The sequence below is a fragment of the Haemorhous mexicanus genome, chromosome 25 (assembly GCF_027477595.1).
Source record: "Haemorhous mexicanus isolate bHaeMex1 chromosome 25, bHaeMex1.pri, whole genome shotgun sequence".
NCBI lineage: Eukaryota > Metazoa > Chordata > Aves > Passeriformes > Fringillidae > Haemorhous > Haemorhous mexicanus.
In genome coordinates, this window is record NC_082365.1 from 20,916 (window position 1) to 47,537 (window position 26,622).

At 42.1% G+C, this 26,622-nt stretch overlaps 1 protein-coding gene across 5 annotated transcripts in view; it reads right to left on the reverse strand.

The window, feature by feature from the left end:
• MAGI3 (membrane associated guanylate kinase, WW and PDZ domain containing 3) overlaps window positions 1-26,622 on the reverse strand; it is a 56,458-nt gene that overhangs the window by 16,380 nt on the left and 13,456 nt on the right. For all 5 annotated transcript variants that reach the window (XM_059868066.1, XM_059868065.1, XM_059868067.1 and 2 more), the window contains exons 2-12: window positions 14,120-14,236; window positions 12,558-12,677; window positions 10,921-11,130; window positions 9,465-9,639; window positions 8,607-8,686; window positions 7,343-7,400; window positions 6,216-6,310; window positions 5,422-5,610; window positions 3,443-4,042; window positions 2,395-2,426; window positions 497-650 (exon numbers count right to left, since the gene is read on the reverse strand). In XM_059868066.1, the coding sequence (XP_059724049.1) occupies window positions 497-650; window positions 2,395-2,426; window positions 3,443-4,042; window positions 5,422-5,610; window positions 6,216-6,310; window positions 7,343-7,400; window positions 8,607-8,686; window positions 9,465-9,639; window positions 10,921-11,130; window positions 12,558-12,677; window positions 14,120-14,236 (1,830 nt within the window). The remainder of the gene's footprint in view (window positions 1-496; window positions 651-2,394; window positions 2,427-3,442; window positions 4,043-5,421; window positions 5,611-6,215; window positions 6,311-7,342; window positions 7,401-8,606; window positions 8,687-9,464; window positions 9,640-10,920; window positions 11,131-12,557; window positions 12,678-14,119; window positions 14,237-26,622) is intronic.

Sequence of the window (26,622 nt, forward strand, 5' to 3'; positions counted from 1 at the left end):
AACATGTAAGGAGCTATCTTGGATTACTGAGGGATTCTTGAAGGATTATGCTTTGGTGGTACACTCTGAGTCTTCTAGTGACAAAACACAGCAACCAGAAAAACAGTGATATTCTCTTTTCAAAATGTATCATTCATTTTCAAAGCACAACTCTCAACTACATCTGTGCAGCAGACCAGGATAAAAGCCACTCTGTAACACAACTGAGAACTACTTTTATAAGCAGGTCTGCTGCATTTTACTTCAGAACCATCCTTGACATTATTTCTGCAATTAACTGTTTTACTGAAAATATGGTTGAAACATACTTTATTTTTTTTGTTTTTCTGATTGGTGTTGGAATTATGCATTACTTGAAATGCTTTATCCACAGCAGGTTAAAAAACTTAGCAACAAAGTCTCAATAGTTTGACTATTTGACTAATAGTTGCACATGCAACAAAAGAAAAAATTCCTTCATAAATGAGTATTTTCAAGTTGAAGATGATGTACTTACGTTTGTCCTCATAAATTGTCTTAGACTTCAGGTAGACTTCAGACGGGTCCAGTTTAGGAGAGCCTGGTCGCACAGCAGAGGGCGGGAAGGGCATCGGCTGCGGAATGGGATCGCTGACAGCTTCCAAACTCCCGGAACTGTCCTGCTTGTCCTTCTGAAACAGCCCACAGATGCAAAATCCACATTAAATAAAGGCATGACTACACTTGTGGGTGCAAAGACAATGAACACCATGCAGAAGAAACAGACGGGAAGAAAGGAACAAAATTACAGCTTTTCCAGTGGATATGTCTGACCAGAGTACTAAAGTCTTCCTCACTGCTACATGAGTTTCCACTGGAGACTAGGCTTGGAAAGAGTTTGAAGTGAGTGATGCTCAGAGAGGAGTGAAGATGGGCAGATGCTGGTAGTTACCAACACATGGGATGAACTGGGGCATAAAGGACCGATCATGCTTGGAGAAGACACCGAATCCTTGTCAGGCGCCTGACTGGCTCTGGGCCACAATCCAGCACCACAGGCACACGCTGCTCCACCGGCACTGCCTCCTGTCCTTTGCCAAGCTTCTCCCCACAAGCACCAGGGGTGCTCCCAGCATGAGCTGTTTGCTCGAGCAATATACATACGGGGTAGGAGGACACACCTGGGTAGCGTAGGTATTAACAACTCACTTTTTTTGCCTTTTCATGATCTGACAGCTGCAACACTCCTGTTCATGAGACAAGGACCCCAAACATCCTTGTGGTCCCTCATCTAAATCCCCAATCAATTATGCAACAAAATAAATATTTCTTCTGGGCTGAAACCCAGCCTGGAAAATTGGCACATGGCAGTGCATGCTAAACCACAGCAGGAGCACAACAGACGTAGATCTGCCCTTTCACCAAGAGCAGAAGAAACTGCCCAGAGCCATTCGGCAGTTTGACACTTCTAGTATGTTTATAAACATAAGAACTTGCCCTTTTTAAGTGAATTATTTTGCCACACTGCTTAATGCCACTGAGCATTGAGCACTCTGTGGGCTGCTGCTGCTGTATGTGTGCTGGAATAGAATGCCAGTCCCCAAGTCCAAACTATTTTTAGCACATTGCCATGGGATCCATGCTGACAGGACCAGGGCCCTCCAACTGCAGGGATTTCTGCTCTGATTTATTCAGTGCAGGCAGGTGGATGCTTGCAAGGAACTGAATCTGAAGATCTTACTGAGCATAGTCATCTTTGAGCATGGTGAACATGTGTGCTTGTGTCATTCCACGGCTGGGATACAACTAAGGTTGCACTCAAACAGCAGGATAAAGATAGAAAGAGAAGTTACAGCTATGTTCTGGTAATGGGGTTTTCATAAATTGCCCTGATTTGTTCTATACAAGAAGCATTTTTAAAGAAGTATCTGTGTTCGACCAGTCTAATTTACAACAGAGACCTTCATAATAAACACAAGCATTAATACGAGCTTTATCAAATCAGAGGTTGTTCTATTAAGACCAAGGATTCTTTACTGAGCTAATATATATTAAAGATGCCCTGACAAATCAAACTTCCAAGAGCAATGAGTATGGAGCTAGGAATGTACAGCTCCATAGAGACTTGCTGAAAATATGGATCCAAAGATAAGCATTTCCAGAAGGGAGCACTAACCAGTCCATTAATTCTATGCAAAGACTGAGAAGAATCAAAGGATCATAAACTTCCTTTAGGAATGAAAAAAATAGATGCTGTATTTTGTTTCCCTTTTAATGGGTACTGCAACAGCAGGTACTTAGACGAAGAATTTATGCCTACCAAGCAGATGGAGTTTTGCTAAACCATCTTGCAGGTTATCACAGGGACTAAAATCCAGAGGAAATGAGATAACAAAGCAGGTCGGAAACAAGTTAATTACAATCACCAATACTCACTCCTTTGGCAGCTTTAGTAGGGGAGGGTGGACCTGAAGAAAATAGAAAGTAACTTTAATAGCAGGTTACAAAAAGTTTCAACAACATTTCAACAATATAATCAGCTGCCCCTGGGGTGAAAATAACAGCGGCTGATTCACTGGGCTTTTAAATGGCAAAGTGACCAAAGCCATCACTTTAGAGAAGTCTCAATTAGAACTGAAAGCTGTACAGCAATGAAAAATATCTATTTCTCTTTCTGCTAGAAGTTGGTCAACCAAGTCACGCCTCAGTTCATGGGATAAGGAAGACTTATGTACTTGTCTGAAGGAATTTCACTTGCCACAAAGAAATCTAATTATTCCCTAGCTGATTAAGGAATAGTAGTATTTATACAGAAAAAGATCCAGAGATTTTTGCAAATGCCAGTGGCTGAAGTCAGGGTTACAATAAAGCCTGAAGGGACACTGAGAAGCCATGAGCTGCCTCATAATCCATTCAGATTCAGCTCTCTTTGAAAGACAACACACACTAACTACTACAGTTTTTGGGGAGAAGATGTATTCTGGTCTGTGACTGACAATCAAGGTAGAGGTATGAATATGCAAAGAAAAAATATTAATATTTTCTGCTATTCCCAGTGATCAGCCCCACCTCTTTGCTAATGCTTCTTCCCATCTCCTGCAATCGCCTGTTCATTACAGACACAGTTACTAGAATATATTTGGAGAAGCTCACAAAACTCAGTTCACCATATGCTTTGCATTATACTGGAGACCACGTGTTTGCTTTAGCACTCCCCAGAGACTTGGAAGAGACAGTGCATAAACACCAGTGCATAATCACCATATAATAGTTGAGGAAAAAAACCCCAAAGAAAAACCTAACTAAAACGTCGAACAAAACCCCAGCAACACGCTCTCACCCTAAATAGTCAGGGGTATAAATCAAACTTAGAACATGATGGCTCAGAGATATAATGAACTGCTGCTTATCTGTCAAGACTGGACACTAAAATAGGACTGTTAAAAGCTTATAACCAATATGACAACTGCAATTTTGTCTGTACCTCCTCTTAAGATAAGCAGGGGCACCTCTGCTCCTACTGGAAACTGCTTGAGCACCTCCACCACCTGCAAGTGGGTCAAGCTCTGCACATTCTGATGGCAAATCTCCTTGATGACATCCCCTTTCTGCAGGCCTTGGCACCACTGGCTGTCCAAAATCATCTTCACCTTCTGGCCTGTGGGACTGTCTGCAATGGCAAACCCAAAGCCTTTGGGCCCTTTAACCAGAGGGATGGTGACCAGCTCCGGCTGAGAGCCTCCTGAGGAGGCAAAGGAGACCCTTTGCTCTGCTGAATCCACGGAAGGGCCGTTCAGGCGACCGTTGACCAACACCTTCCCATGCTGGTCCAACACAACTGTTGCTGCTACTAAATCTTGGCTGGACACGGAAGCATCTCCCTTGGCCACCGGCGGGCCATTAATGACAGGCGTAGCTGTCACGATATCCACCACGGGGTCTTCATTGTCATCAGGAAGAGGGTACCCACGACACAAAGTCATGTTCACATACTGATTGATGGGAATGAGCTGAAACATCTGGACAACATCTGCATGGGTGTGGCCAAGGACACAGCTTCCATTTATGTCCACAATGACGTCGCCTGTTACAAAAGAAATTTTGACGACGTCAAAAACAGAAGCGAAACCTTCAACAAAAGCCTACCTTGAAGAAATCACAGTGCTGTCTTCAAATTAATAACTAATGTCTGATATTACCTCATGGCTAATATTGCCAAAAGGCATAAAGGATTTCCTCTTTGCATTTATTCTATTTCATCTCAGGACACAGTGCGCTAAATATATAAACTTTAATCTGCAGCAGATTTAAAAAATGATACTGTACAGCCACGGGAGATGAAGCAGAGCACGCACACTACAGCAAGCAGATGTCTTCTACTTTAATTCACATTGCAGAGCATCCTAAACCCTATGCAGAATAAATCGGATTTTTTTGGCCCCGTGTTTATTTTAGGACTAGCTGAACATAAGCTAGAATTGGGCACACACACACGCTCCATACTCTTACACTGCTGCCACACGTGGCTAAGAATACATTTTCAAAATGAACTTATGTGGGCTTCAGATCCCAAAACCTTGTTTAGTGTTTTCATAATTTTGACGTGAAACTTTGCATGTGAGGTACAATACATCCTGCAAAGTGTCCTATTCCTTTAACGCCCAGGCACCAGTAAAACGGGATCTCCCTTATTCCATGAACTACAATCAGAATAGCTACACATATTTTCATTCCAACAGTTCTGCAGGACTGTTTACATTTTTGCAGAGGTGGAAAATGAACCACATACAAACAAACACGTTCAAACAATATATCAGCAACAAAACAGGAAATTGTTCCATTTCATAGGTAAATAGTATTTATCATTCAAAGTATGAATTCTTTTACTCATTTGCTCAAGAGTAAGTGTTTATGTTATACGTAAAGAAGCATTTTGCCTTTTCTAATATGCAAACCAGAGGTTATGGTAAGGTTACAGGTAACCTAATTACACATGTAATAACCATGAAAAAATGCACAAGTCTTCATGGGTTGCTCATCCCTCTTCTCTCCTCACTTGTCCAGCTCACACAACTTTGCTTCCTCACTCCTGCTGTGTGCTTTTTGCAGTTTTAATAATCGGTGTCATGGTTTTTTGGCAGCAACAAGGCAAAACAGACCAGGATTCAAACACATTATTTTTACTTCACTTACAGAGAGAGAAACCATTCTATGAATAAACATGAAGACAAGTGGCTTTGCTAAAGCAGAAGTATTGAAATCTTCAGAAGTGCCCTTAAAGTCAATTTTTATCTAGAATGCTCCTTCTTTTCCTTTTCAGCCACTGCTCTGCACAGATCTTTCACAAATATGAAAATATTTAATTTAGTGAGGATGTGGATGGAGTCATCCAACCTCCTGCACCTCAAGCTGTGTTCTCCAAAGTACCCCAGGAAATGGAAGTTTGCAGAAATAATACTTGACCTGGAGCAATTCTTCCATCTTGTGCAGCGGGTCCATCTTTTAGCACATTCTTCACCTGGAGAAACTCGTCAGGCCTGTCCCCTCCGATGATTGTGAAGCCAAATCCCATAGTACTTTTTTTCAGGGATGTCCTTATGAGTGCTCCAGTAAGCTGGGATGGATCTCGAGTGAAGACAGACCTCCCCGGTCCTTTGGAATTATGGAATAGAGAGACAGGAGGGTAGGAAACCAGGGTTAATTCCGGTAAGTTTTTTGTTTATCTTTAAGGTGTCACAAAGGTTAATGATTTGTTTATTGTTGGTCAGCTCCTGAAGCAGTTTTAAAGCATAAACAAACAGACAGGAAAGTGCTACACTCATTTTCCAACTGAATTCAGTGAATGGAAAAGAGTTTTTCTGAACAGATTGCAACAGAGCTGTATGCAAACCTCCCACTTCGAATTCCCAATTTTTATCCTTGAATACCAAGCTTAAAGTAGATCAAAAGCATAAAAACTCCAGGTGCAGCTTTACCTGCACTTCCAGATGGCTCTTCTAACCCTCCATATATTCCAAAGCTGTTTATGACAACTAGCCTCAGAACAACCAAAATTATTTAAAAGCAGTCTTAGTGTGTTGGTTCAATTTTAACATGAAAAAAATCCTTCAAAAAAGCCAAAAGATCTTGGAGGGTAACACTGTAATGGCTAGCAAAAAGACAAGGCTGATGCCTTCATGAATCCCAGAATCTGATTTTTATAAAGCATACTTGCAGATAAAGATATATGTGACAAAGAACACAATATTCAGTGATACCTGATTTGGAAGGGCCAGCATCAGTCTGTCCTAGCTGTTTTTTCCTTTTGGCTTCCAATACTGGATTTTCAAACTGAGTTTTCTGGTTAATATGACTGCAGGCATACAAAAGGTAGGTCAGGATTTCAACAGCAAACTCTCTGACTACTTCCCAAAAAAGACAACCCCAAAAAACCACACCTACAAACACTATCTTTTATTATGTCAGATGAATGCTCTGGAGAAATGAACAAAAAAACCTCTCATAACCCATACTGAAAATATGCTTATTCTTACTTTGAGGCAAATAAAATTTTACTTCCTGTAATCACCAGGCAGAGTTGTAATAGCTTAGATCTGAGTGAACCTGGTTTTTCTCTTGACCCATCTACCTATACTGTCTACCAACTCAGGCCTCACCTTTCCCCTAGCAGATGACAGAGAAGTACAGCATAGGAGGGGAAACCCAACAAATTTGGCATAATTCAACTACCTTGGCTTTGCTTAGTGAAAAATGTTTGCTTGTTCTCTGAAGCTACATTTTCAACTTTACCATTTTTCTTCTCCATGGTTAAGGAGAGATTTAATTTCCTCTGGCCTGAAGGAGATACAAAAGAGCTCCTGCAGCAGTTTAGTGGTTATTGACTTGGCTCTTTGAAGACAGCAAGGATCTACAAGTTATTTTTACTCTTTTAAAGTTATCAGGTGCCACTCTTAAGTCAAGTGACTCTGTTTATGTTAAGCTAAGAAAAATGACATCAGCTCATTTCCACCTGTAAATTATTTTGGTTGCAACTTGCTTTCCTTTCCCGGATGAAAAACAGTCCTTAAGTCTTTAAGGTCTCACTGCGGATTTCCCCACATGCCAGCGTTACCAGAAGTTTGTGCCACGAGTTTGCGACCCCAGAACTGTTTTTCCTGGGTATATTTAATAGTTTCACAGAATCACAGAATGCTTTGGACTGGAAGGAACCCTAAAGCTCATCCAGTTCCACCCCCTGCCACGAGCATGGACACTAGACCAGGTCGCTCCCAGCCCTGTCCAACCTGGCCTTTCACTGCATTACGATCTCTGCTTACTGGGGATCAAGGACTGCAGAATTTCATGCTCAATTTTTATGTATGCCAAATCAATAATTAGCACTTACTCAACGTAATATGTCCCATATTGAGGGTCTTCTATTTTCTCCCATCCATAAGGAAGTTCTGCAATCAGAAAGACCGAATTCTCCATTACAGGGGAAAACTCTACAAATATCAGAGTTTTCATTAATGAACACCTCGGCTCATGAAAAATATGAGGAAAATAGAGGTCCCGTTTTCTTCTTCGATGAAAGGTGAAAGCCTGTTCCAGGGAATCTGAAGCCCTGCAACTCTTACTCTTTCTTGCACTAAATGATGAGCCTTGTATTCAATGAAATCACACGACTTTAAACATATAATAAACTTAAAGACCTGGTTGTACTGAAAATTACATGCAAAAAGCTCCTTTTTATGGTAAATTCAGCATCTGGTAGGAGGATGTCAGCAGCTCATGACTGACTGAATGTAATAAGGAGTTACCAGAGAGGTCAGCTTATCAAGTTTATTGTTATAGTTATCTTGACCGTGGAAATTTAAACATTAGAATAATGAATATAGTCAGCCAGACTATTTTAAGGATAAATTTGCCCTGCAATCTTGTTTGAGGCTGCCCTAAGTTTGACAATAACAGGAATTTCCCTAGCATATGACAGCATGTTAGCAATTACTAATACCAGTATTGCTCCACAGGGTCTGACTAAAGACCCAATGGGTCTATTAGTTTAAGGATATCCTGCATCTCTGTTTAAAGAGCGGCATGTATGCTTAATAAGCAGCAGTATGCAGCCATTGCTCCAGCTGGCTTCATTATGGATACATGGCTGTTAGGCTGGGCAATTTTGGAGGATGACAGGTCATTCTGAGCCTGCTTCAGCTTTTGGAACATGTCAGGCATTTGCTGAAGACAGAGATACCTGATACTCTTTTCTAGCAGACTAAATTGCCCACCCATAGGAAATAGTTGCAGAAATTGCCTGGAGGCTACTGACCTGGAAGTCTTGAAGGAATTTAAATCAGTCAGATTGTTCCCTAAGCTTCTGCATTCAAATGCTATGTCACGTGCAATAATTATCATTGGCAATATGTATTTTGCCATACCTTCTTTGTTATTCCTATATTCTGTTACTTACGGACCTTCTCCTTCTGCCATATTCCACCTAAACAACAGTTTCCAGTGAGATCATCACTCACGTGCAGCTTTCTCCTTAAGAATGACACTAACTGGAACAAAACATCTCATATTCTGCTCAGGAATGCATATAAACCTTTCGTTTGGCCAGATTCTTTTACTCCAGGGAAAATACACATCGGACTTTCTGAACATCTCACCTCCATCTTCACAATCTTCAGGAGCTTTGGCCTTCTTACAGAGTCGGGGATCGAGCCATGTGGTTGTCTTGGTGTTGTGACTGTGGAGCAGAACACATGCCAGTAAGAGAACTCCCTCACACTGAAGAAACTTTCCTTCAAGTATTTACTATTGTAGGAAACTGTAGACTTTAGATAATACAACCTTTATTTGTGCCTCAGTCACATCATAAAATACTAAAAAGAAAAGGCACCAGTGCACTGGAGACTCTCCAAGGCTCACAGGGAGTGTTAGAGGCACAGATCCACCCCCCAGCCCCCAAAAGCTCATATGGGAACAGCAGCTGTTTCTACCTGATAGGAAAAAAATATTTATTTTTAGCCTCCTCATACGCTAAACTCTCAAGAAAGTTTCTGTTTAATTTTTACCTTAGAACTCATAAATGAGGCAATTTTACATGCGCACACATGAGCTGCTTTCCTATCCTGGGCTTTCATCTGGGCTATTTGTATTTTGAAACATCCACTGCCAGCCAAGGAACACAAGCAGAGAAGAAAAGCTAAACAAGGTCTCAAATTTCAGAGAAATTTGACATGGAGAAGGTCTCCATGTCACATGTCACTTAGCAATACTCAGCCAGCTTTCTATTTGTGAGATACAAAACTTAGAACAAACTGACTTTGCAGGTGGAACCCTATGGTCTTCCGGCACAATGGCAATTGTACTGAGCGTGCAACACTGAGTAAGGAATGTAACAGCAGGAAAATAGTAAATTTCAAAAAGAAACAGAAACAGCAAGAGAAGAAGAGAGGTGAAAGAGCAAGCTTTCCAGACTGCAGCCACCAGCACTTCTCTCCTTCAAGGAGCAAGTTACTCACTCAATGAAGTAGATCATGCCCGTATCCGTGTAGGCCATTTCCCAGTTCTTGGGTAGTGGTTCCAGGGTCTCATCCCTTGACAAATAATTTCTGAAGTCCATGTTGCTGCTTGTCTGGTTGTAGCTGGGAACAGGTTTCATCCAGTCAGGAGAATCTGAATGTTTTTCTTTGTTTTCTGCAGTTGTTCAGGGAAAGTGTTTGTCAGATGCTTATGTTGTTTCTCACAAAGAACCACCCTCTTAATCTGGCTACGAGTGGATGTCAAACACGTCCCTGTATGCGATGTGCATTTTTTCACTTTTTTTTTCAGCTGTGAACTTTGAAAAGCTGACATGAAAAGACTGAACTCTGCTCTTCCCCTGCCAAACAGAATTAACCTTGTATTATGTGCCTGAGCCTACTCTGAAAAATCAACACTGGCAGAAATCCAAGTTGACTATGCTCTGTTGCCATTTCTACAGAGAGAACAGTGTTTGTAATGCCATAAAACAATATAAAAAAATTCCAAAAATATTCCTCAAAGAATCAGAAGGAAATCTAGAGAAGACCCAAACTGCCTGTAAAATAAACACCTTCCTACAAGCCACATCTAGAAAAAGATCCCAAAAATTCCTGCAGGAAACTTTAAATAGAAGCCTCTACCCTTCAGAACAGAGGTTATGCTTGATACTCTCTGTGACATGATGATGTCCGTGACCTTCACCCAACCACCAGCCTGACCACTGGCCCCTCTGTCGTGTTGCCAGCCCTGAAAATGACAAGATTAGGTCAGGTCTGGTCAGTGTAACTCTGTCCTAAACAGTCACACACAGGATCAGCTGCAAATGCAATGTGATGATAGTTCCTCTCCACCATCAATTCTTCCCCCTCCAGATAAGTAACCATGACAGAAAAGGAAAAGAGCATCTTGCCAATCCCAGAAAGGTCCTGCTGGACACTGCTCCAGCCTCAACATGCTTGGCTTTGTTTCTCCCCACAAGCTCCCCCTTGGGTGGTTTCAGGTTGTGTGGTAGTTCCCCTATGCAAAATTATCTGAAAATTTTACAGTATGAGCCAATGTTGCCCCTTCAACCAATCACTTCCTTAAAATCTCCTGTGTACAAATTCAGTGATTGCCTCAAAATTCAACAGTAATATTTGCAGGGTATTAATTCTACACTGTGAAGGACTCTGTTATTTCAAGAGTGGACAAATTTTTCCTTCCTGCTTGTGTAACTAGCCTATATGCAGCACCACATGTTCTTGACCAAGCAGTGCATTTTATGATGCAACTGCACATCTGGCTGAGAGAACAGCTGGTTCTTTTTAAAAGGTCATCTCAAAATCAAGTAGAAGCATCAGCCTGAATAGAAACTGCCTTCATACTTCACCAAAACTAAGGAAGCACAAATGTTTTTTGTACGGTCCTTATCCATTCATAAAATACTCCAGGGAATTTCTCCCCTTGTCAACTAACCTATCCCTCCGCTGCCATTAACTGCTTCCTTTTCCTCCTCTTCCTCCTCTTCAGGGAGAGAACTTTCCATCCTTTGCATTTTGCTGACGGATGTGGTTCTTTTCCTCTGCGATTCAGTATCAAAATCATTGTCAAAAAGAACTTGATCCACTGGATCAGGCTGAAAGGGGCTGGGCTCTGCTGGAGGCTTTGGAGTACCATAAAAATTACCTGAAAATGAAACAGAAATCAGGATCACTGAAGCACTGATACTGCCGAAGGCACTAGCAGTGGCTGTTACCAGTTTAGAGCCCTCGCAAACGTATTTTGGTGAAATTTTAAAGCCTCAAAGAAGACATCAGCACTACCAAAACCCAATCAACAGTCAAAGCCTATTTATTCATACACTGACTTCTTGCTAATGCAGCACTAGTTGTCAGAAAACAAGAGGTTACCTGAAAACTTTTATCCTGCTACAAGTTTTCTAAAGAAAAAGATGGATTTAGAGCAACAGAAATACTGAAGTCAAAAAGCAAATTAATTTTATGCAGACACAAGGTATTTATTTCCATAAAACCAGTTAACGAGTAATTGATTTTCAACACTTGCGATTTTCTACTGACAATACACTTGCAAAACAAAGATGTTGATATGGCTTCATATCAACATCTTCATATCAATATGCTAATATTTTTACTTCAGAAAAAGGAACAGATTTTTCCTTCAATATTTTAATCTAAAGTACAAAGGAATCATCTGCTGTTTTCTGGAAAAGAATTTCAAAAATTGACCTCTCTCCTGACTGCTCATATGATTTTTATTAGGGAACTGAACACAAAGCAAGGAAGCTTCCCAGAATTCTTGCTCGAGTAACTTTTAGTGCCTGGATATGGTTTTGACCATGTAAATACCTATAGAAAGAAAACCCTTCTGCAAATATCAAGCAAGGGCAAGGCTCAGAGAGGGGACAGCCAGATAAAGTGCAGGTCAGGAATAAAGAAAAAAACCTACTAGTTTAGCCTAAATTTGCTTAGGAGATTTCCACAGACTGGACAATATTAACAGATAGTGTGGGATGAGGAAAACAAGAGGCACAGAGCCTTTCACATGATTGTCTACTTTTGACATCTTTTCTTTTTTCACGATCTCCATTACAGTGTTTCTCCTCACCCAAACAAACCAAACTTTCCTACAGATCTGGACAATCTGGTCTAGTGCTGTTCAACTTTTCATTGAAAAATGCTTTTGTTTCCCTGCTGGGTCAGAATTTCTCTTGCATTTTGTTCTTTTGATGCACACCTGAGAGGAGAACATGGCCCTGCTCTCTACGGTGTACACAAAATTGTCTAAATTCTCTTAAATTTGTACCAGGCACAGACAAACCTTTTCAGAATGCTTCCCAAAAATGCAACGGGGAAAATAATCTGGTGGGATTAAGAATGGTTGAAAGGACAATCTGCAGATTATTAGAAAGCTTTAAAACAAGATTGCTCCTCCTCTTCACAGTAACCCAAAAACAGACTAATTATTGTCTCTACTACTGTCATGACCATCAAGTGAATGGGAAAAATGGTACCACAAGGAGCTACACTTGGACTAAGATCCTGGACACAAGTACTGGGTCCTCATTCCCATTCCATTAAACATCACCGGCATACCATCATATGTTCCACTTTCTAGTAAGGCTCCACTTTCTTCCAACGCTTTAAACTGCTCAACAGGAATGAAATTATAGTCTACCCCAGGGACCTCCCCATCTCTGGGAGCCCTTGTAGTGCCTGCAAACACAGAGAAAAAACACTCTTGTAAGACAGTTAAATGCTGCTTGTTACCAAATGCCACCTGCTGCACAGTTCAGTAAAAACAATGTATTTTCAAATCTTTATACAAAAATGATGTCACTCCAGTAAGAGTTAAAACAACTGGTAAGCAAGTGAACAACAACGTATAAAAACTGAGCCAGGAAATGACATAGGAACGACATTTCTGGTATTGGGGGAGGAGGAGAGAAGCAGCTGGGTGAGGTGGCAATTAAGAGAGAATTCTTTCTTACGGTCAGTAAACCAAAAACAACTTTTGTGGCAGCTGACGACACCTGGGCCACACAATCCCAGTTCTGGGATTCTGGGAACAGCTGTGTTATTTTTATTTTAACCCAGCTGTAAGGGTGCTGCATCTTTCCCTATTTCCACCAGCACCAACTCTCTAATTTGCAATGAGGTCATCATGACCAAACACATTTGATTTTTGGGCCACCAAATCCATAACTCGGCACAGAGTTTATTTTTTAACTTACAATTCAGAGTGTAATTCAGCCACACTCCAACCCCTGGCTGTAGGTAAACTTTATCAGAAAATTGCTGTGTTAATGCAGAGGTTCTCAAAGTGTTTTGTCTGTAAAAATAGGCCTCCCATAGTTATAATGGCTTAATTAAAGCTCTCCTGAAAGGACTTCACTGATTCATTACTATTCATTACTGCCTACAATCTAATAGCATTTTAAAAGCATGCATCATTTTTTTTCAGGCAGCAGCATGAACAAGAGCTAGTAAATAAAAGCTAGTAATAGTGAAATGCAGTTTAAGAAAGCCACTAACTCTCAGGTGTGCTCAGAGAGAAGAGAGCATAATTCCTGTAGATACAAAAACTTTACTTGACAAAGTTTTTAGTGCAATGAATATTTAAACAGCCAACAATGAGCCTTTTTAATCAGTCTTCTCAGGATGAGCAACCAGTCTGCCTGTACGTTCTGCCACTGTCACCCCTTTTGCACCCAACCCCTCCTCCCACCCTCCTTTCAGCTGCCTTGCTCTGCCGAATGCACTTGACACTCAAGGTCTCAGTTTGCTCTTTGTGAAGAAAAAAACCCCAATACATTGACAAAATTCAGGATGTTTTGGCACTGCTTGATCATGCTGAGAAAGATTTCTTGCAGTGGCCGGGGTCATTCTAACAACTACTGACAAACTTGTGAAGAGCAACACACAGATATTACTGAAACAATCTGAACTTTGAATTCTCAAGTTTTTGCTGGTTTTCAGTCCATACTGGCTGCACCAATTCATGGCAACTTCAAATGTGAAGCTACTGTAGCAAAGCCAGAAGTCTCCACTACAAGGTAAAACTCTAAATCAGATTAAGAGAGAAGGCATTTCAAGCTCACAAATTATGTGGGAGTTAGCAGGAACTGATGAAATGAGGCTGATCTTTACATACTTACAAGGGATGGTTCTCAAATAGAGATTGTCTCTGATCACTTGCTGCAGTTTGTGGTCTATCGAGCCCTTCTGGAACTGAAGGCTCAGGTAGTGGCGCAAGTCCTTGTTGATGACTTTTCCTTAGAAAGAAAAAAGAATAAATTAGAATAAATTTAAAGCAGGATCTCACAATAAGAACTGTGTTTCACTGCTATAGAAGTTTCAGAAAAAGCATACAGTTGGAAGCGTTGTGTTGTTTTAAATACAACAACCTCGATGGAAAATATAATTTTGTGCTATCAAATCACAGAATCGCAGAATGGTTTGTGTCAAAAAGGAACATTAAAGCTCATCTTGTCTCACCCCTTGCCATGGGCAGGGACACCTTCCACAATCCCAGGTTGCTCCAAGCCCCAACCAACCTGGCCTTGAATGCTGCCAGAGATGGGGCAGCAACAGCTTCTCTGGGCACCCTGTGCCAGGGCCTCACCACCATGACAGAGAAGAATTTCTTCTGGCACAGTGGTTTTAAGCAGAGCTGACTAACAACCATTCCCCCTCATCTTCTGAACAAGACAGTGACAATAGTCTGGAAATGTTTGAAAATTAATATGAACTATTAAAATACAAAAACCTATTACCAAAATTCAAAGTCTCTACAGACAAGAAACTGTTTCACTGTATTTTGAAGTAGTTTCCATCCAATTTACACCTACTCACCAGTCACCTGAGTTCAATATTTTGTCACATGGGAACTTGCATTCTTCAAATTATAAAAAGAAAATATTTCCTTCTTAAAAACATTGCATAATAAAAGGCAGTTGGTTTTTTTTACAATTGCTCCTTTACAATACTTCTGTCAGGTATCATTAGTGAATCTGTCACATCACTGGAGAACCATGGCCCTTTCAGCACACAAATAACTGAGCTCTTGTATTACTGCCTCATCCTTCAGACAGGAGGGTACAAACCAATCTTTTGTACCCTGTCAGCCTCCCAGAAAAAACAGTAAATAGGGTTCAGTGATCTTGGTAAATTTAATTTACGCACTACAGCAGAACACTCAGGGCTTTAGGGAAAAAGCTCAACCTTTGTCTCCAAACGTAGAGAAGGAGATGGGCAGCAGCAGATGGATGCTGGTATAGCACAACAGCAGGGAAAAAGGCTGGAACAGACAACTGCTCCTGTAAAATTACATCACCAACAGGTTATGAAATGCCTAAACCTGCCCCAGAAGCATTTCTGACAGGAGCCTTTGAAGCCTGTGAGCTCAAAATTGCTGAGGAGACCACCTCAAACAGATCACAGACCCCACAGCAGTCCTCATACAAGGCCCATTCACCTACATCTTCAACCAATTACCGTACTTACATATATGTCAAATTTGGAAAAAGTCCCAAACCATCAAAACCCTCCCACCACTGACCTAGTTTTCCCAACCATGTGTCACTTCTGCAAAGCTGGTTGCATGTTTTGTTTGGGGCAAGTTTATACTTTCCCTTCCCTTTTAGCCAAGGTGAGGGCATTCCAAATCTTGTTCTCAACTCTCAAACATACCCTCAGCAACCACCACTCACCACCAGCAAACTGAATTTCAATCTGCACCCTCTTCCCTCCAAACAAAACCATGCCACGATGAGCATTTAAAAGTGGAACCAAGATAACCTACCAGCCCTTCAGAGAGGTCAGTGATGTTCACAGATTAAGCAGAACACACACAAAATCACCTTAAACCCTCAGGCAAGGAGAGAATAAGCCCAGCACACCCTCTGAACAAGCAGCACAACCCGTGCTGAACACAAGTCCTGAGCTCCAAATGAAATCAACTTCTCATCAACTTAAACACCGTCATTTATTTAAAAATTACTTCCAAACACACAAAAGGCATTTTGCAGTATTAGGACAACACCTCAGCATCATCCTCGTGGCTGTCCAGCAGTTACACAAGCAACAGCAATGCCCACTAATGCAGTTCTCCAACCAACCCCTTCCCAGGAATGCACAGCAACTCCACAGTCCCCACCTCAATTCCCTATTTTACCAGCATGAACTGTTCCTCGTAAAACTTGGGATTTGCTTCCTGCAGCATAATGAGCTCAACACGTCATGGAATATGGAAACAAATGGAGTAATCTCCAGCAAGAAAAGTATGTTCCATTTCTAACTACAAATTACTTTATTCTTTATAGACAAGATAGTTCCTCAACATTAAAAAAATGTTTTGCTGCTAAAATGGTCCATCCATCTCCTTGTCAAAGCCAGATATGCACCTCAGCAATCCCAGCATATTTCACTTAGGCAGATCAATACACTTCTATTTCATTGAGGCAGATGGATCTGTTCATCAGCTTCTTTCAGAGTACTGCACATTGGAAAAACCAGACAATATGTGAGAATCTGTTCTGGATGTAGAATTACAGACTTTATTTACTCACTGATCTTTCCCTCTTCATGTTTAAAATCTTAAAAGCTTATAAACCCTTTTCAATAAATATCAACTCAGTTTAAAGACAAAATAAAGGCAAGGCTGCTACTAAGGATACGCCAATATTGAGGGGTTAATCTTTATATTAAAAGTTTAGAGACTACACTATACTGTGAGACCAAGATGACTGAATTGAAGACTGACAGGATTGCCTGGGGAAAACTGAAAAAAATCAAACAAAATAGTGGGCAGAGGAAGAGTTACAGAAATTCACATAGAGGATGGTGTGCATTAGAAAGCAGAAAAATAAAGTAATAGTAAGGATGCTTTAGGCAACCTCGGGCAAAAGTCAGATTATTTTCCCACCAGGAGCTGAACATGCTTCTTTTACATTGTTTCACACAGGCTTTTAGGAAAACCTCATGTATCAGCGTCTCCAAAATGACCTGATAAATGTTGGGTTGGTGTTTGTTGTGCTGCTGAGCCGCTTCTAAAGGATGACACTGGCAACACAGGGACCAGTCAAGAGGAATAATATACTTTATACCACTCAGGTTCTGCCAGATGAACAGGCACAAGCCTCTTGTTTTCAGTTTTAATTTAAATTAACCAAAAAGGACTGATCAAATGAGGATATGCACACTGGAGTTGGGGGAGGAGAATTAAGTGACTGGGGGGAAAAAAAAAAAGGCTCCAGTGCCACTGCAGTAAAACACAGCATTATGAATTAGGGAGACAAATTAAGGGGACAAAGGGGGCTGGGGGTAGGGTTGGCTTCTGGGTCCCAGTGCATGTAGGCAGGGCATGTCCAGCCTCTCACATCCACCAAAAACCAGCCCCCACAGTTCGAGGACTGGGCAGGGAGGAGCTCTCCCGGCGCAGCCCGCGGTGATCTGCTGCCACCTCCCGCTGATCCCCTTAATTCCACCCCTCAAGTCTCCTCTCTCCCCTCCCCAGGCGAGTTCGAACAGCGCGGGGTGAAAATTGCAGATACTACGCACTGAGATGCAATTTTGTTTTCTCACTTAGAACATAGCAGAGGAGAAATGTAACCAGAATTCCACACTGTGAACAGAATCCCAGAGTCTCCAACAGCTTCGCTCAGCTGTATGATGTGTTATATAAGCTGTGGCTGCCATAGGCCACCGACTATGAAAATTCCAGTGAAGCACACGTTAAGAGCTATAAAGCAGCTCCATGGCTTCACTCACAGTCTAACTAAAATAGGAATTCTCAGGGCTCATCAAGTGGAAAACAGTTACTGTTTAATTAAACTGGGCTGTCAATACACCCACTGAGATTAAGTGATTTTTGATGTGACCAAGCATAAGCTATTTGAAGAAACGCTCAGCTCCACAAATCAGGCATGCAGTGCTAGGAAATCCAAGCTAGAATTAGTGTGTAACACATGAGCTTTATTATATTCCCTAACAACTATTAACATATGGTGATTTTACATAAGTTCCAGATCTGAACACATGCATTCACTGAGGACAATGAATGATTTCCAGCCATGCAAGAGAATCACTCTATCCATGAAATGTGGAGAGGCTGGAAAGACCCAGTGTGACGTAGCTGTCAGTACCTGCCGTCCTTCACTATGACCTGGCAAATGCACACCTACGCTCTCAGCACAAGGAGAAGGTGGAAGGTTCAAATTATTACAACTAATACTGGAAAGAGACTAGATAATTTTGAGAATGTCCAACCCAATCAGCAGGCGCTTCCTCATTTTGTGGGTTAGAAGCACAGATGGACTCCTGCGCAGAGGCCTGCTTTTTCTTCAGGGAAGGGGGCCCACAGCCCTGGGATTTTTCAGGAGAAAGGCTGAGACTAGCAGCAATGCCTGGCAGCTTGTGTCCCAGGCCACCAAGGGCTCCATGGCATGCTCACACTCAACACCTCCCTGTCTCCCTTCCAGGTAATGAAGGCAGAAACCCAAGCTGAGACAGCCTGTGGAAGAGACAAATTCCCTAAGAAAATCCAGGCCACTTTGGGAGGTGAGGTGACAACCATGACTGAAACAGTGACCCATGTAGGAAAAGAGATCCTGGCCCCATTATGGACTCAGGGTAACTTCTGCTCATTCCCTGAAAAACTGCAGCTTCTTTAAAATGCAAGCAAGCTCCCTGTCAGGTGAAGCATTAAATTTCAAGGCTCTTCACAGCCAGAATAATCCATTAAACCAAACTCATTTACTACCTGAAAGCTGAGAAACATTAGGGTTATGCCAAAAGGCTTGTTTAGTCATAGTTTGCGATATGCCATCCAATAAATTCTTGGTAATATAGTCTGACTTACAGAAATTATAGTAAGCATTGCAGTATTAATAAATCATTTACCAGACTGCTCAAAATACTGACAGGGTGTTTAAAGTACAAGTGAAAGAAATGAAAACCTGTTTATCCAGATCAAGGAAATAAGGCTACCACAAACTCCATTACAGATTGTACATCCCAGTTGACTTTGGGGATTTTCTTACTTTTGTCAGTAACAAAATCGACTCCAGAACCACCAATAACTATGAATTTTGACTTTTTAAGCCTCCAGATTTAGATCACTCATTGCTAAAAACTAAGGCTGGTGTTGAACACCAGCCTTCACAGGATAATGCCTTCAGAGCCTCAGTCGAGGTGGTAACTGATTCAGAGAGACAAAGTTTCTCATTCAACATTCTTGAATATCCCAGGAATCTCTGCTGTTTCCTTGAAATCCTACAGGGTTGGAAAGATTCTCCCAATAAACATGGCCACTGTAAGTAAACCAGTGAAAAACTAATATGACTGTGTTTGCTCATGAAATTCCATCATTAAAGCATTTCAAGTTCTGAAGATAACTAAAAATATCCTTTGAATGGCATGTCACCAAAACGTATTTGAGAAACACAAAAAGGAGTGGCAAATCATGCGTTGTTTATTCCAAAATATACTTGGAGCTGAGAGGGACAACATGTGAAATGTAAACAGTGGGAGCTTGGATGCAGTCCTCCTGGATTTTAGTTCTGTCTGTATAGAAAGAGAAAAGTCAGCTGTAACAGAAGGCTCTAGAGTGTGAGAATCTATGGGTAGGTTCCTGATCTGCCATGAAAAAAAAAATCTAGCTAGAGCTGTCAGTGCCATTTGGGCAGCGTATGAAAATAACACTTGGCACCCAGTTCACACCTGCCATTGTTCACAGATGTACCAGAACCACTGAAGCTTGGAAGTGAAGAATAAGCCTGCAGCGCGGGACAAAGGCGAATGGCTTCCCACTGCCAGAGGGAAGGAACTCCTCCCCGTCAGGGTGCCGAGGCCTTAGCACAGGCTCTTCAGAGAAGCTGTGGCTGGAAGTGCTCAAGGCTGAGTTAGACTGGGCATGGAGCAACCTCGTCTAGTGGAAGGTTGCTATGTAATGAGACGATCCTTAAGGTCCCTTTCAACCTAAACCATTCTGAGATTCTGTGATCCAGCACTGCGAAACCAAGAGGTTCTTAACCTTTTGCCACCTACCCTGAGTTCATTCCCCTGCCTGCTCCAGCATATTCATGGGCAGGGTGAGGGGACACTCTCCTGCACCCACAGAGGGCAGCTCTGGTCTAAGCACAACCAGCAACCAACAGCTTTTTTTTAAAACCACCTAAATGCACAAGCACGCAGCTCACATGACAGAAGGCATTCTGAGCAAGGAGAGCATCAGCAGAGCTCCAGGCAGATGCCTGCCCCTTCCTTTCCATCTGCTCCTGGGACACAGCCATGCCTCCGCAGGGCATCCCCAGCCAGCACATGGCAGGGCGGGCTCATGTACCACTTCAGAACTAAGAAAAAAGTAGGAAATTGAGACCAGCTGCATTTGGAATCCCCTATGTAGGGCAGTTATACTACTCAGCTCTACACAGCTCTAGAATGGGTCTCTACTTTTCTTTGTATCTTGTTACATCTGCAGACATTCTCAGTCTATGCATGATTTCCACAAAAAAGCAGCATTTTAAGTTGGTTTTATGCCCTGCACTGGCAGTAAAAAAACTTGCATAGCCTAATGAATTGCCTACAACCTTAAGGATTTTTAAAATGAAAGTTCTTTTGATTAAAGTAGTTCCAACTTTCAGACTCCAGCTTCACACACACCAGTATCAGATATGATTACAGTAATACATTGCACACACACAAAAATCCATTAACTATGGGAATACAGTCAGGAGAATTACCAGTGACCAGGGTTTACTCTGATAATGCCAAGTATCTTAATACTCTATTATTAAATAGGAGAACAGCAAGGCTGAAAGATTTGTGCAGCTGTTTCTGATGGAAGATCAGACACTGAAGGAGATATATGCAGAACTCAAGTAATTTAAAATAATGAATGGGTTTCAAATAAAATGCAAACGTAACCATTTCCTTCAATTTAATAGTGGGGAAGAAAAATGCAAAAGAACTTTACACAAGGGAAGTTTGACCTTTTTTATTATATATGGAGACTTCCCTTTCTTCCCTTTAATTTGATATTTTCTTGAGAAGTGAAAAAACACTGAACAGATTAACAATGTTTTGCCTATTTATAAAGATTTGCTGTATTTCCAAATGTGGGGTAAACTGGCCCACGATTTCCATTTCAAGTCAGATGCATTGACAGTGATGGTAAAGAACAAGAATCCAGATAAACTGCATCGTGTGAGCCTCTGCCACTGTCAGGTTTGAGACAGAGAAAAGGATTTACAGGGATGCATGGAAAAAATCACTGAGCCCAGCCTGGGAGCTTGAAACACCTCACAAAAACCAAATGTGATTCACAAGATTTAATTATGACTCTCAAAGTGACAAAGGGACGTAACGCACAAGATGAAACAGGCTTTTGACACCACAACAGCAGATGAATCAAATACACTGACCAGAATAGAACACGGAATTGTTAAGGTTGGAAAGAAACTCTAAGGTCATCAAGTCCAACCATCAACCAGCACCCACTATGTTCACCACTAAACCATGCTGTCAAGTGCCACATCCACATGTTTCTTAGAATGCTTTCAGGGATAGTTACTCCACCACTTCCCTGGGCAGCCTGTTCCAAAGCTTTACAACCTTTCCCATGAAAAAAAAAGTCCCAACACCTAACATAAACCCTGGCTCCAGTGTAACTTGAGGCCACTTCCTGATCATGATCTACTCAAATCACCATGCAAGTGATGGAGCTGGTACAGCAACGCACCTGTCGTGGTTTGAGGGGAAATGGTTTTCTTTGGGATGGTGTGGTCACGCCAATCGGTGTCCAGATTTTAATATTGGCACCTGGTTTGTCCACTGAGGGCATGGATACGCCTCTGAGAACACAGGGGGTTAAAAGCTGTGAACTCCCACTGGAAGTTCCTTTTGAGTTCCGGCCCTGGACCAGAGGAGAACTCTCCCCTGTCCAGCTCCTAGCTGGGCAGGGGGGAGGGGAGCCATGCGGCCGGAGGGAGGTAGGCCAGGCCTGGGCCGAAGGGTGGAGGAGCATTGCACTGCGAGGGCTTCGGGCAGCCATCCCCCATTCCCCCCCCGGAGGGAGAGAGAGGAGAGCAGACTGTGCTTGTGATTGCGCGGCTGGAGTGAAGGAGAAGGTGGGGGGGGTGCCCAGCAGGGCAGCCAGCCATGGGAGTTCATGAACCAAACCGGCAGAGCCTGGGACTTTTAACCCTTCTTGGGATGATGGAAACCTTGCAAATGCTGATTCCTCCTGGAGTTGGTGAGATTGAGAGAAGTTGAGAAGAATCCTAGGTGGGAGGAGATGATGGAGTGGCTTTTGGTTGGACTTTTCTTGGATAGCTATGGACAGAACCCTTGAGTTCCTGTGACACAGAGACTGCATTCTAGGGGGAGGCAATGGCTCAGAGCCAGGAGAGTGCGGTGATGTGAAGGTGTGTGAACAGAGACGAAGGGTGAGGAGGGTGGTGGTGGTGCCCTCTGTCTTCGAAGAAGAAGAAGAGGAAGATGATCTCTGTTCAAGAGACCCCTCAGCCCCAGGGGGTGAAACATGGGGGGGACAGGTGTCCCAAAGAGAGAGGGACTGTGCTCTTTTTTGGAACTGGACAAAGCATCCTTAAAGGGAAAAACCCTAGAGGCAGCTCTGGTCCATGTGCAGTGGTGAGAGCACTGGACATAGAAGGAAGAGGTCACGATGGCAAAATGTTCTCCGGGCGGTGCCACACGTGACACGGAAACATGAGAAGTTTCAACTGTTTCCTGGGTGAAGTCTGTGGTGCAAGAGGGACTCCTCTCTTCTCAAAGAACTGAGAATTGATTATCCAAAGGGTGGTAACGGAATTAGGAAATTTGGTGGGGGGAGGAGGAGGAGGAAATTTGGAAGGTTTTCATCCTGTGTTCTGTGTGTTTTTTCCCTGTAGTTTTATGTTAATAAAGTTTTTTTCCTTTCAATTGTAAGTTGGAGCCTGCTCTGCTCTGTCTCTGATCACATCTCACAGTAGATACCAGGAAAAGAGGTTTTCTCATGGAAGCACTGGCATTTCGCCAGGCTCAGACCATGACAGCACCAATGGTTTCAAACATGTTAAAAGGATGTTACAACACTCTAAAAGGTCAAAACAACAATCAAAACTTGTAGTACAAATTTTAATACAATTTTTTATTCTTTAATTTATTTTTAATACAATAATTTTGTAATACAAACTTGTAATACAATTTAAAAAAATTAAAATACAAAATTGTTTTAACAATAGCACTTTATTAAAATTTCTTAATTATGCACTCAAGGCCTTGCTGAGTTTTAATCATTGAGCAGCTCAATACACTACAGAGGCTATTCTGGGTAAGTAGTATCTGTTGCTGCAAAACTTGTGAAGTCGAACACAGACAATTACAGCCATGAAATGAGAGTCCTCTGAAGACCATTTCACAGGTTACAGTAATACATAAATCATTTAGTATGCTCTTAATTGAAAAGTGAAGCACCAAAACAAAGACAAGTAACCTGAACAATGGAGATGATTTTCCTAGGGCTAACTACGGCTTGTTTTTCCCAATTTATAAATAATCTTCCATTCATTCCCTTAAATTTACAATGGGAGGTTTTAATTTATTCACACTAGAGAAAATGCTTTACTGAAACAGCAAACAAACCCATTTGGTCTGGAAAGCACAATTAACATATCCAACTGAACAAAATGTTACTTGAGTCCCCAGATTGTTCTAATATTAATGCTTCCCTTTGGAAATCTCCAGCTTATGTGCAAATTCAAACTTACTGACGTTTAATATTATTCCATGTCACACCGCAACAAGGGACCGCACACAGCGCACCTGTGCAGGTTAACCTGTCATAGTGCTTGGCAGAAACTGCCAATCCTTCTGTCTGTCCAGAGAGTGCAGCATGTTTCAGATGTGACGTATGTCTAACATACCGTATCTCATTGCTTAAGCAGCGTGCAGCTCTACAGAATGACACACTTCAATCACATCCCCAAAGTAAAATGTCCTTGCAGCTGCTCTCTGTTACACAAGCCATTTAATCTACTTGGGACTTGGCGCTGCTTTCCCAACAGAATGGTATGTGTTCACATGCCAAGACCTTGTTTGAGTGTTCAGATCAGAATAGAATTTATGCAAATCACAGACAGGTTTATTTTTAGCCTGCTTTCCATAGGAAGCAAGATATGCAATTACAGTCTGCATAATTTCTAGGCCCACTAACCTATTTCAGTATGGAGTTTGGCAGGGCAGGAGTCTGACAAAGATAATCCACTGAGAAAGATGCTGCATGCCTGTTCTCCTTTGAGCAGACAAACCTGTGGAGTGACCATCCACCACGGAAAACAGAATATGTTCCATGCAGACGTGTCCTCAAGCTGCGCCAGTGAGCAGCAGTGTGTGGACTGTCATAGCTGGACCTATAAACTAATTTACACAATGGCAAATTGGGCTTTTAAATACGAGCCCCATCCTCAACATTGCTGCTTTGTGCTGCCTGCAAGTGTAACACCTCTTGTAACAGATCATTTCCATACAAAAATGTCACCCAAGGGCCTTTGAGTGGCTTCTCAATGCCACTTTCCCATGAGACCCTCCCCAAGGTCCCACCACCACAGAGGCCCCCTGAGCACAAGGGTAAAGGAGCAATTCCTGCTCCAACAAACATGAGTCATTATGCAACCTTTATGAAGGAATTAGAGCTTCCTGAAACCGGCTTTTCAAGGAGCCTGGGAAATCCCAGCACTGCTGCAGGGTGGGCTGCAGCATTCCCAAGGGACAGCTGATACTTAAGGCTGCAGATTGCACTGCTGTGACTAAGCACACTCTGAAGGACTCTCAGGAACCTGGAATCACCAAGATCTACGTGCCAGGGCAGCACTCCTCCGATCAAACCCATAGAAGTGCCGTGTCACAGCAGTATTGATTAGCGACATATCACAGTTTAATTGGAAAACAACCCCCTCCACAGTGCTCACTGCACAACATGGACAGTCAGTGAAATCACTGTAAATCCAGATGTGCACCAGCCATGACTAATGTCAGTGTCTGACTCACCCAGTTCACACAGCAATCCTATGGCAATTCTACACCAAGGAATGCTTTACTCAGTCTGCTGCAACACCCAAGGGCCAGGGGCACACCAGTGTGCAGCACAGCATCCCACAAAGAGCACAGACACTGATCCACGCTGATCTATCACACCCATGAATCCCTCTGGTGTCACTGTATGAACTCCAATTCTATTATAATCCAATTTTGCAGGGAAGTCTCTGTTTACAATCCTTATCACAGGCGGTTGTTTAAGTAATCAAGTAAGAGAAGACCATTTCCCTACATGTTCAGTTAATCATCACATAATATTAAAAATTAAAGGAATTTCTCTTTCTGCTTGCACAAGATAACCTATTATTTCATCACTCTTCATTTTATAAGACTTATTTTTAGTTATGGAACGCAGGATTTTCAATTAACTACGAAAGAGTGCTTTCTCCAAGGAGTACACATGTGAGGAGCTGGATGCCAGCAACAGAGGAACTGCTTGGTCTCTGAGATCCAGCTGCTTTCTAGTGAAGTACAAGCATGCTGGACTTGCCCAGGCAGTGCTGGCACATCCCACCACAGCCCTTCCCTGCAGGAACCCAGGTCACAGCAGCCAACCTGGCACAAATACACCAGAGGTGCTGACTGATGAGCTCCAAAGCATGTCTGGGAGTGGTGCAGGATCCTACTGACAGCCACAGATCGTTCAAAGAGCTGCCAGAGATGTTCACCTCACTATTTGGCACAGTCATTGGAATTTCTAACAAACCCAGCCAGCTGAGGCTAACAGACTTCTTCGCATTACTGATGCAGCATTTAAGCTGAAAAATCCATGCACTTCCCTATCACCAGTTTGCAGGAAAATATGTCTAAAACCAGTTCTAATATCAGCTCGGCTGACCTTGGTGTGACTCACCAAAATACAGTCAGCTCTTCAGGAACACAGGTGGTTGAACTGATGCTGCCAATGTTTCATGTTCAGAAATGTCTTCTTTTTTCCCTAAATTAATATTATTATTTCTGCTTGCTGTGTTTACTGTTTTACATATGCCTCTGCCTGCCAAGGAATCGTTAACTAATCACCATGATATTAATTTTGTTAGCATACAGCTGGGTACTTGGTCTTGCAACATCTGTTTCTCAGCATTTCTTTTTCTTATCTATCTGTAGTTAGCAACAGAAGTGTCTCAACGGAGGACGTCAGTATGTGGAAAAAGAAGCTCGTAACCAACAGCTATTAAAACATAAACTTTCATATTAATAACCAACTCACAGAATCACAGAATATCCTGAGCTGAAAGGGACCAACAAGGATCGTGAACTCCAACTCCTGGCCGTGAACACAACCACCCCAATATAACAGCAATATGATGATCTCCTTTCAAGAAATACTTCTGCAATAAAGTGCTAAGACCACCTGCATTCAAGAGATTGGCAGATTAAAAATGGGCAAATAACCTATTCATTAAAAGGATAAATTTGATTTTCATAATCGGTATTTACTGAACATTAAAAGAAAACTTACTCTTTCAGTGGTCAACTGTATAACAGATTCAGCTCTAGCTAGCATGTGTCAGTACTTCCTCACCTCAGGAGAGGTCATTCCACATGGGGAACACCACAGATG